Below are 12,576 nucleotides of genomic sequence, written 5' to 3'. Positions count from 1 at the left end.
ATTGGAATGACTCCTTACCCTCTCCCTTAAAACCCACATCCTTTCATCTTTCCCTCCCCTTCCCTCTTTCCTGAAGAAACAACTGTTGGTTGCAAAAGCTAGAAATTTTGTGTGTGTGTTTGTGTGTTATTTTATTGTGCCTGTCTACCGGCGCTTTCCCGCTTGGTAAGTCTTGAAATCATTGTTTTTATTATATAAAAGTAGGATAATTTAGAATGTCAATAGCGTTTGTTGCAGAATTCTAGGGCAAGTCATTTACGAGATAATTTTGAAATTTTCCCACACTGACACTTGTTTGTACCATTCAGCCTGGGTTGTTACGTTTGCTTACAGTGTACTTGTGTATTCCTGGACTGTGTACTGCATTGCAACTTGCTAGTCGGTCAGTGTGTGACAGTCTAATCAGTAGGTCATGAATGGGCAATGGGATACCAACACAGATAAAGCTGATATGCTCATAGTGTATGGAGAGAGTAAGCAGAATACAGTTTGTTCTTATATGATATATGGGGCAAGCTATCCTAACAGATGTCAACCATCTTGGCAATTATTTAGCAACGTCTTCAACAAGTTACATGAAAGTGGTACTGTATCGCCTAAACAATGTAAGGGAAGGAAGCAAGTGATGAGAGAAGAAGGGGAAATTAATATTTTTGCTGCTGTTGCAGTTGATCGGCATGTTAGCTCCCATGCAATCACTTGAGGAAATGGCATGGCTCAAGCAACTGACCTATGCATTCTCCATCGACATAGGTTCCATTCCTATCACACCTCTCCCCATCAAGAGCTGCATAGAAATTATTTTGAGACTCATATTAAATTTGTACATGGGCATTAAGATAGGATACTCCAGCTGCATTATGCACCCTGTTTGATGATGAAATGACATTTACCAAGGCCAGGTAAAATGCTGAAACATGCACTTTTGGCCTCTTGACAATCCCCATTGGCTTTGTCAGGTGAAACGTCAGCATCCATGGAGTGTAAATGTGTCCCATTTTTCCTAGTGGAACACTGAACACACACAAGTATCACAACCTCCTAGTAGACTGTCTTCCATGGATCTAGAAGACATTTCTCTGCAGACTAGGAAGCACCTGTGGTACCAACATGATGGCTTTCCAGCCCACAATGCATGAAGTACTACAGCATGTCTTCACAAATTGTTTCCAAATCATTGGATCAGATACAGACAACCTGTACCTTGACCAACCCATTCCCCAGATTTAATGCCTGTAGGAAGCTACAACCTAGTGCTACAAAGACGGAAGTATCTGCCTTCCATTTGAACAACAAAATGACCAACAGAACTACATGTATATGGGGAAATACTAAATCACAACAAACACTCTAGATAGGACACTAACATTCAAAGAACACCTGATGAAAACTGCAGCAAAACTTAAAACATGCAACAACATATTGCAGAAGCTCTGTGGCACCACTTGGGGCTCCACAGCAACTAATCCGCACTTGGCTTGGTGTATCCAGTGGCAAAATACTGTGCCGCAGTATGGCTCAACAGCAAACACACACACACACACACACACACACACACGGTAGATAGCCAGGCACAATCAGGCCAACTCCTACAGTGTGGCTGCCGTTCTCAGTAACATAGCCCCTCCTTGGAGAATTTCAAAAAATCATGACCAACCCTCAATTACAAATCCATGAAGATACTCACGACATCCGAGGAAACCGACTCCGGTCTAGGCATCCTCCACTAAAGACCGCACAGGCGCTGCACCAAACTAACTTTAAAATAAATGACCAATGGAAAGAGGAATGGGAGAGCAGAACAGCAGTAAACTGCCACAGTATGCCATGCATCTTTAGTAAACCAAAAGGATTTAATTGCTCTAGCAAAGTTTGGTCAACTCTTAACAGCATCAGAACCAACTGTGGGAGATTAGCTGACTCCTTACACAGGTGGGGTAAACTTCCTTTGGCCCTGTGCAACTGCGGCGCTGAGAGACAGACGGTCAAACACATCATGGAGGAATACCCGCTAAGGACATATGAGGGTGGCCCACAGAATTTCCTAATGGCGATCCAAGAGGCAATCAACTATATATTATCTAAGCTGGACGTTTGTTTGTGACTGCTCTTCTGTGAGTGTAAATTTACAATTGGTGGTGTCCTTATATACAAACTGTTATTTATTATTCTGTTTATACATATGTGATTTTTTAAATCGTGTTGTTTCTGCAATTTTTACTGTGATATTATGAGCCATACGCTAAATAAATAATTAAATGCCTGTGGTCTTTTTTTCTGTGGAGAAAGCTGAAAGGCACTGTCTACTAGGACACACCAACTATGCCTGACGATATGCAATGATGTATTACTGTAGTCTGCTCGAAAAACTTCTCTGAAATGCTAGCAAGTGTGCAGCAGTTGCTCCATACCAGATTGGAAGTGTGTATTGTGATTGCCTATGATCATTTTGACCTAACCTGTGATGGTTATGTTACTGGTCATAATCCACACTTTTCTAGTGAAAGTTACAAGTTGCATTTCAGATTCTAGCTTCCAGAATGACCGCAATGTGGTAGCATAGCAACGTACGTTCCATCACCCCTCACCATCCCACACTACTTTATTTTAAATTTCTGTTCAGCCACTTGTTTTTGTTTTAGAGGGATAATCAAAGATGGAGGTAACTTGTTGAACCAGTTAACAAATACACAGGGAATTAGATAATGATTTGGCATGCCTCCAATTCTTTTCAACATCTACATATAAGACATTGTCACCTATGGCATACATATCAACAGACTAATAAAACAGAAGTTATGGCATTCAAGGGAAAATTACCTATCAGATCTAAAATCGTAGTAAATAATGTAGTAGTGGAACAGGTAACCTACTTTCACTATCTCAGCTGTAACATGGAATGAAATTTTGACAATGAAATTGACAACAAGATCCTAAAATTTAATGTGTTTCGCGAGGGGTCAAAAAACATTCTATGTTGTATGGATCTGAAACTTGGGCTCACAGACTAAATGATATAAGCAGGGATCCAGGCTGCAGAAAAGACATTTCTCTGTAGTGATAAAGAGTGAACTATAGAAAATCTGTTCAGCAATGAAGACATTAGGAATCAATTACAAATTGATTCAATGCACAAGAAATAGACCTATATAAAGACAGATGGTGAGAACATGCAGACAGAATACCTCAAAGTAGACTTTCAAAATTAATCCTTGACTACAAACCATGAGGGTGAAGACAAAGGGGAAGTCCATGGAAGAAATGGCTAGAACAGGTGAAATCACCTAATCTATGAAGTGTCAAGTGGCTGTGGGGAAGGTAAGTGGGGAACAGAAAAGGAGAGGAACAGCAAAGAGGAAGACGGGTAACTGCATTGGCAGAGGGTGGCACACAATGACAGTGAGGGGACATGATTAGGGAGAAAGTAATAGGACAGGAGAGATAGAAAGAGTTGGGTGGAGGGTGTGGGGTTAGTAGGTTACTGTAAACCAAGGTCAAATTGGGGAGCAGAGAATGTGTTGTAAGCATAACTTCCATATGTGCAGTTCAGAAAAGTGCTGGTCGAGGAGAGAATCCAGATACCCCCTGTTGTGGAGCAGCCGCCAAAATCAAGCATTTTGTGTTCAGCTGCATGTTGAGCCACAGGGTGGGATACCATGCTCTTGGCCACAGTTTGGCAGGGACCACTCATTCTGGTAGACAGTGGTTGGTACCTGTACCAGCATAAAGAGCTCTGCAATGATTCCAGCACAGCTGGTACGTGACGTGACTTCTTTCACAGGTGGCCTGGCCTCTGATGGGGTGAGATAAGCATGTGACAGGACTGCATTAAAAAGTGTTGGTTGGTTGAATTGGGCACATCTTACACCTGGGTCTTCCATAAGGACACGATTCCTGTGACACGGGGGTTGGGATTGGGAGCGGCATAGGGAAGGACTAGGATGCCGTGGAGGTTTGGTGGGTGATGGAACACCATTGTAGGAGGATATGATGTCATTCATTTCAGGTGATAACAGAGATAATCATAACCATGGTGAAGGAGGATGATCAAATTTTTCAGTCCACAGTAGTATTGGGTGACAAAGGGTGCACTTCTTTGCATATGTTTCTTGGGGGGGGGGGGGGGGGGGATTGGGGGGGGGGGGGGATATGGCACAGGAAATCTATTTGCGGACTAGGTCTGGGGGTAGTGCCTATCTGTGAAGGCCTTTGTGAGATCTTCAGTATACCAACCAAGAAAGTTCCTGGCAATGCAGATACACCATTCTCTGGGGGTCAAGCCATATAGGAGGGATTTTTTTGGTGTGTAAGGAATGGCTGCCATCAAAATACAGGTACTGTTGGTGATTGGCAGGCTTAATGTGGACAGAGGTGTAGATGAATCTATCACAGATGAGGTCAATGCCCAGGACGGTGGCATGCTGTGTTGACAAGGATCAGGTGAAATGGATGGGAGAGAAGGTGTTGAGGCTGTGAACGAAAGAGGATAGGATGTCTTGGCCCTGAATTCACATCATGAAGATCTCATCAATGTACATGAACCAGACCACGAGTTTGGAGTTCTGGGAGGCTAGAAAGGTTTATTCTAGATTGCCCACAAGTTTGGCATAGAAGGGTCTTATTCAGATGACCATGGCTGCACCACAGATTTGTTTCTTTATCTTCCCTTCAAAATGAGCTAGTTATGGATATTGAGAACATTAGAGATCTTATTACACTTCCTTGTGCTACACCAGATGTTGCGTTTGTTTCTCTGGAACATTTGTCTTCCTATGCAGAATATTGCATATTTGCAAAGATATTCCATAAGATGACATCCTCGCTAATAGTGATGTAGCATTATGTCCAATATTGTTCTAAAATCTGGAAAAGGAGAATTTGCCTTTTCTTTTGCATCTGTTGTTTGAAAATTATCATGTATGAATAAAACAAATGTATTAGGTGGCTGCATTATTTCTTGATTTCCGAAAAGCATTTCACTCAGTACCACACCAACTTCATAAAGAAAAGTATGATTACGTGAGGCGCCCAACAAAATTTGACTGGATCAAGGATTTCTTGAAGGTAAAGACTCGGCACATTATCACAGATGGGAAGTCATCAGAAGAAAGTGAAGAAACTTCAGGAATTTCCATGGGAAGTGCTAGGAAGCTAACTGTTCATTTTGTATATTAATGAGTGGGTGAACAATGATAACAGCAACATCAGACTTTTTGCAAATAATGTAGTTCTCTATACATGAAAAGCTGCACAGAAGAATGGCATTATTATTGAAGTAGAGAACACATTGTGGTGCTGGAGTTGCAATAACATATAAAGGTAGCAAACAATGCACTTCAGATTATAAACTGCACAGATGTAAGTATTCAAATCTGCTGGAGAAGAAACTGGCTTGATTTGTGCAAATTCCATTCACCATGAATGAAGGTGGATAACTTTCTTTTGGAATTTTAGGTGTTATGAGGCAGAATTATCATGGAAATTGAACTTTAATTATATCATCGAAAATAATCAAATCTTGAAAATATAAAGTTTCTGGATTGATGTAAAATCTACTTACCTAGCAGCATGAGGAGAACACACATAGAAAGGTATTCAAGTTTGCAAGATTTTGGAGACTGTGGCTCCTCCTTCTGGCAGAAGGGTTGAAGGGAAGGAAGAAGGGTTAAGGGAAAGGACTCGTGAAGTATAGGGAAAGGGATAGAGTTTGGAAAGTCACCCAGAACTCTGGGTTATGTGAGTCTTACCAGACAGGATGAGGAGGACAGTCTGTTGGGGACAGCACCAGATAAGATTTGAAAATCTGAGAGCTTAAAGCTGGAAGATAGGGTAACATGCAAGATAGAGATTACTGCCAAAACATCATACATGAGATAATAAGATTGGAAAGCTAATTGCATTGTATATGATAGTAGTGTGAAAGGGGAGGAGGGGTTTAATGGACAGTTCAGGAAATGAAAGATACAGAAAATTAAAAGGGAGTGAAGAAAGGAAAAGTTATTGTGAAGAAATGCTACACACAAAGAAATTAATGAAAATTAAGGCCAGGTGGGTGGTGAGAATGAACGACATGTTGTAGTGCCTATTCCAGCACATGTGCCATCTGGATTCTTCCCCCGGACACCAGTTTTTCAGAACTCCGGTGGTGGAAAGTGGCACTATAACATGTCCTTGGTTCTTGCCATCCATGTTACCTTAATTTACATTAATTTCTCCAGTCTCAGCATTTCTTCACAGTAACTTTCTTTTCTTCAGTGCCTTTTAGTTTTCTATATCTTTTATTTTATGACTTGGGTATCCACCCTCTATCACATACAACACACTCAGCTTTCCTCTCTCATTAGCTTGAGCATGATATTTTCACAGTAATCTCTGTCTTAGGTATTAACATATCGTCCACCTTTAAACTCCCAAAGTTTTAAAATCTCATCCAGTGCATGACCCACCAATCAGTCTTACCTTCTCATCCCATCCAGTAAGTTTCCCCTGACCAGGGTTCTGGGCAACTCTTCTGAAATCTACCTACTTTCCTACATCTCACCAGTCCTTTTCCTTTGCCCCTCTTCCTCCCCTTCAAACCCTCTGCCCGAAGATGGAGCCAGTGGCTCCAAAAACTGTGCATGCAGGCATGTGTGCACATGCACACACACATGTACACACTCTTCTGTGGACAAGGAAAGCTGTGTTCTGATGCCTGTGTGGTTGTGTGTGTGCTACTGCTAGAAAAAGAGCTACCATTTGATAGCTAGTGCTATTTTCTGTTATGTATTTCCGTGCTCCACACATTGATTCACTACTATTGGTGAGTGAAAACAGAGAGAAAATAGTTGCATGAGAAACTTGCATTATATTTTACACTGGGCGGCCAAACAGTTTAAGTACACAGACAAGAAAGATGCATGGTGTAAACCTAAGATCCCACTTGGAAATCTAAATAGATTTAAAGGGTTACTGAAATTTGGAAACTGCATGGATATTTTTGTAGATAAAAGCATAGAACAAAGCTGAGGGAACTTCTTGTATAACTATAACTTGTCAGGAGATCCACAATAAGCCAAGTACAATTTGGATGACAGCATAAGTTATGAAAGCCAGAGAAAGTGAAAGGAAGATTTAATTACCGGAATGCTAAAATTCCCACTAAGGATGGGTCTACAGAGGCATGAAAAAAACTGTCAGGATATGTAGAGCAAAAGAGAACAATTATACATATTAAATTGAAATTTCTTTTACTGTTTCTGAAACCATTTAATCCTAGAGTAATACGAACAGAAAAAGTCAAATGTATCATCGAGTTTTAACATAGAGAGAACAGAATTAAGTGATTCATGGAAACAGTGTGAGAATTTAAAGTGGTAATATACAGTTTTTAGTGGAGTGATTGATCAAAGAAACTCTTCTAGTAGCAAATAAGAGGAAAAGGTCCGTAACACACAATAATTCTTTGCACTAATGGAAGTGGGTAGGGTTACACCAAGAAGTACTAATCCAGTATTTATCAATCACTGGAGTTGTTCATCACATAATTGGTATTAAATGACTGAACTTTCAGTCCCTTGAAGACCGATTTCTCTTGTGACTGCCGCAGACACAAATACACTCTTGTATTCACTGTCATACGGAAGCAAAACAGTCCAAATGTCATCCCGAGGAACTCCTCGATATTCTTGAAATGGATACTGTGTCAGTCCACACAGATTACTGGCTGTAGGCCCTGATCACCCCCACCCCCACCACCATACTTACTTACTTACTTACTTACTTACTTACTTGAAACAGGGCTTGATGGCCCTAATATCTCTTGACAAATTACTGCTAAAATAAATACATAGTTTTCCTTTTGTGCTAAGCTACCTTCAAATATTACCTATTAAATAAGGTGTGTACATTATCTGCTCCTACAGTACACATAAAACTAAATGCCAGAACTAGTAATTACAGAAGAAGAAGAAGAAGAAGAAGAAGAAGAAGAAGAAGAAAGCACTCCAGGAAACAACAGTTGTTTTGTGGTGTACACCATTTTTCACCCTAAATAAAAATTTCTTCCCTCAAAAACTATCTGTTGCATTACACAAAGGTGTCACCATTGTTGTACACTTAATTGAAATCCACTATTTTTTGTGGGCATTTATTTTTCCTTGTATAAACTTGTTATGGTTTCATGTTTTAGTATCATGTTGTTGTGGTGGTGGTCTTCAGTCCTGAGACTGGTTTGATGCAGCTCTCCATACTACTCCATCCTGTGCAAGCTTCTTCATCTTCCAGTACCTACTGCAACCTACATCCTTCTGCATCTGCTTAGTGTATTCATCTCTCGGCCGCCCTCTACGATTTTTACTCTCCGTGCTGCCCTCCACTGCTAAATTTGTGATCACTTGATGCCTCAGAACATGTCCTACCAACCAGTCCTTTCTTCTTGTCAAGTTGTGCCACAAACTTCTCTTCTCCCCAATTCTATTCAATACCTCCTCATTAGTTATGTGATCTACCCATCTAATCTTCAGCATTCTTCTGTAGCACCAGATTTCGAAAGCTTTCATTCTCTTCTTGTCCAAACTAACTATCACCCATATTTCACTTCCATACATGGCTACACTCCATACAAATACTTTCGGAAATGATTTCCTGACACTTAAATCTATACTCGATGTTAAATTCCTCTTCTTCAGAAATGCTTTCCTTTCCATTGACAGTCAACATTTTTATATCCTCTCTACTTCGGCCATCATCAGTTATTTTGCTCCCCAAATAGCAAAACTCATTTACTACTTTAAGTGTCTCATTTCCTAATCTAATTCCCTAAGCATCAGCCGACGTAATTCGACTACATTCCATTATCCTCATTTTGCTTTTATTGATGTTCATCTTATACCCTCCTTTCAAGACACTTCCATTCCGTTGAACTGCTCTTCCAAGTCCTTTGCTGTCTCTGACAGAATTACAATGTCATCAGCGAACCTCAAAGTTTTTATTTCTTCTCCATGGATTTTAATACTTACTCCGAATTTTTCTTTTGTTTACTTTACTGCTTCACTCCCTGTATTTTACCCCTGCCACCTTTAGAATTTGAAAAAGAGTATTCCAGTCAACAATGTCAAAAGCTTTCTCTAAGTCTACAAACGCTAGAAATGCAGGTTTGCCTTTCCTTAGTCTTCCTTCTAAGGTAAGTCTTAAGGTCAGTATTGCCTCACGTATTCCAATATTTCTACGGAATCCAAACAGATCTTCCCCGAGGTCGGCTTCTACCAGTATTTCCATTCGTCTGTAAATAATTCGTGTCAGTATTTTGCAGCTGTGACTTATTAAACTGATTGTTCGGTAATTTTCGCATCTGTCAACACCTGCTTTCTTTGGGACTGGAATTATTATATTCTTCTTGAAGTCTGGGGGTATTTCGCCTGTCTCATACATCTTGCTCACCAGATGGTAGAGTTTTGTCAGGACTTGCTCTCCCAAGGCTGTCATTAATTCTAATGGAATGTTGACTACTACCGGGGCCTTGTTTCAACTTAGGTCTTTCAGTGCTCTGTCAAACTCTTCCTGCAGTATCATATCTCCCATTTCATCTTCATCTACATCCTCTTCCATTTCCATAATATTGTCCTCAAATACATCGCCCTTGTATAGACCCTCCATATACTCCTTCCACCTTTCTGCTTTCCCTTCTTTTCTTAGAACTGGGTTTCCATCTGAGCTCTTGATATTCATACGAGTGGCTCTCTTTTTCTCCAAAGGTCTAATTCTCCTGTAGTGAGACCCCTAGTGAGATAAGCCTCTACATCCTTACATTTGTCCTCTAGCCATGCCTGCTTTTTGCACTTCCTGTCGATATCATTTTTGAGACATTTGTATTCCTTCTGCTTTATTTACTGCATTTTTGTATTTTCTCCTTTCATCAATTAAATTCAATATTTTGTAAATAAAATAGAAAGAAACTTCCACATGGGAAAAATATATTAAAAACAAAGATTCCAAGACTTACCAAGGGGGAAAGCGCCGGCAGACAGGCACATGAACAAAACACACAAACACACACACACACACACACACACACACAGAATTACGAGCTTTCGCAACTGGCAGTTGCTTCGTCAGGAAAGAGGGAAGGAGAGGGAAAAATGAAAGGATGTGGGTTTTTTCCTGATGAAGCAACTGCCAGTTGCGAAAGCTCGTAATTCTGTGTGTGTGTTTGTGTGTTTTGTTCATGTGCCTGTCTGCCGGCGCTTTCCCGCTTGGTAAGTCTTGGAATCTTTGTTTTTAATAAATTCAATATTTTTTAGTATATGATGTGAAATCTTTAAATGTCCGTTAACAGGCTAATTTCATTTTTGATGTGTGGCTGTTTTCTTATAAATGATATAAATTTAAATTTTCAGTAAACAGATGAAAATTTTAATATTATGCTGCCTTGTTCTATTTTACTGTTTTGTCAACTGATCCTTCTAGTGCATCACAATCTCTCCAAAGTGTCACACTCTTGTAAACTGGAATACTGACATGTGCTCAACAACTGCAAAAAGTTTCAGTATCATTTATTTGGATGGCAATACTATAAGGAAAATAAAACATTAGCATAAAGACTTATTTTAAACAATACTTTAATACTTTAAATATCACTTCCAGTGAATTTCACATAAATATTTTAGCACCCAGATTATTTCTGGATCAACGTTTTTCTTTTTTACATTTGATCAAATATTAAAACATTTCTTATTCAATAGTTACCGTACTCAAGGGAATAATTTACAGTGGTACTTAAAACAGTAGACTGGTGTGATATTGGCTTAAGGCAAAACTGTTTAGACAAAAAATGCTGCAAAATATATCACAGTTATCTATGCAAAATATATCAAACAAGCCAGGAATCTAAAGATTTGGAATTTATATTAAAACAATTCTATATATAGACTATGGATCACAGCTACCTTTGTGAGATATTTTTCCAGTCACCTGAACTAGAAAATTGTGAACACAGGGCCAGAATTATTACAAAGAAATTGAGTATCGTCATTATTCTGTCAAACCTCATGAAATTCATTTTGAAAACTTGTGCCTTCTTATTCTGTCAAACACAGATTTCATCCTGGAACCTTGCACAAAAAACTAAACGGCGAGGTTTGAATTTCTGCAGTATAGACAAAGAGGCTTTCGCAGGTTTAAAGTTGCACATGATTAACAAATAACATCTATTTACTATAAATACAAAGTCTCTTCATAAAAAAATAATTGTAGCTTCACATTAAAATAATCACTTAAATGTCTGTCCAGACTGATGAAATTCTGGGCAGTTTCAACATTTTACAAAATGAAAATGCTACAGACACTGCCACTTTATGGAAACGAAAATGATTCTCATGGGAATGTCACAGTTCATTTCATCTGTGCTTTCTGTAGTGATATCACATGCCTTTACTTCTGAACCAGCAGCTTCAGCTCCAAACATCTGAAGAGTATCTTTTCTGGTTCTCCATCTTCTTCACATAGGCCATAGCTTCTGATTCTGACATGTTTCCTTTTTCCATGACAACTTTCACAACAATGTCATGCACATCACGTGCCATATTCTTTGCATCTCTGTAAATGACAAAAAGAAACACCTGTAACGCTTTTTATAACAAATTTATACTATGTGGTTCTTGAGTTTCTCCCGGCGTATTTGATAATCAAAATATCCACGGGTGTACTGCCGGTCTATAGTGTCTAACGGGCACAATATTTCGGTGATCAAACATGTCGCCATCGCCAGGTGAACTAACGGACTGAGCTCCTGTGAACGCGCCGGCACGGAGATCAATACGCTATGGCTGCTCAGGGGGAACTGGGTTCGGTCGCAGCGGCGGCCGATTTAAATCGGGTATTTGAATCAGCCGCCGCTGGGACCGAACCCAGTTCCCCCTGAGCAGCCATAGCGTACGGATCTCCGTGCCGGCGCGTTCACAGGAGCTCAGTCCGTCAGTTCACCTGATGATGGCGACATGTTTGATCGCCGAAATATTGTGCCCGTTGGACACTATAGACCGGCAGTGCACCCGTGGATATTTTGATTAAATTTATACTAGTTTTCTCAAAATATTGTGATCAGGATTACCTACCCACAAACATACAAGTGCCCATTGTTTTCTCCAATGATACTCCAGATTTCATCTTTGTTCTTCTGTAGTAGGTGGGTAACATAGACTTTCTCTGCTTGGTCTCTTGAGAATGCAACATACATCTGTGAACAGTTAATGAAAATTGAGGAACCTGACTGATTCAATTTGCTCAGCACTATACCCACAATTAATGCAGTATAAAACCCCCTGTGGTCAAACTATGATCCATACCTTAAGTGTACCATCATTGACATACTGTTCCAGTTCATCTTGATAGATAAAATCTTCAGATTTCTTACGACAGCCAAAATACAGTATAGTGTCACCAACTGGCTTCCCTGTAAAATAATCCAAATATCAATATTCTGTGTTAAAAAAAGTTAATATGAACAATAGTAAGTTGCATACAGTAAACCTGACACACACAGTCTGACAAATGGGAATCTGTTTTAATATCAAAATCAAATATTCTCTTTTGAAAAGC

General features: G+C 39.7%; 1 protein-coding gene across 1 annotated transcript in view; it reads right to left on the bottom strand.

Moving 5' to 3' along the window:
* Window positions 1–10,581: 10,581 nt before the first annotated feature.
* LOC126353855 (NADPH--cytochrome P450 reductase) overlaps window positions 10,582–12,576 on the bottom strand; it is a 178,932-nt gene continuing 176,937 nt past the window's right edge. Inside the window, exons 13-15 of the mRNA XM_050003021.1 lie at window positions 12,324–12,430; window positions 12,093–12,214; window positions 10,582–11,574 (exon numbers count right to left, since the gene is read on the bottom strand). Of these exons, the coding sequence (XP_049858978.1) occupies window positions 11,430–11,574; window positions 12,093–12,214; window positions 12,324–12,430 (374 nt within the window). The 3' untranslated portion in view covers window positions 10,582–11,429. The remainder of the gene's footprint in view (window positions 11,575–12,092; window positions 12,215–12,323; window positions 12,431–12,576) is intronic.

The sequence above is a fragment of the Schistocerca gregaria genome, chromosome 3 (assembly GCF_023897955.1).
Source record: "Schistocerca gregaria isolate iqSchGreg1 chromosome 3, iqSchGreg1.2, whole genome shotgun sequence".
NCBI lineage: Eukaryota > Metazoa > Arthropoda > Insecta > Orthoptera > Acrididae > Schistocerca > Schistocerca gregaria.
Note: the sequence above shows the minus strand (reverse complement) of the source record. Positions and strands in the feature narration are given on the sequence as shown.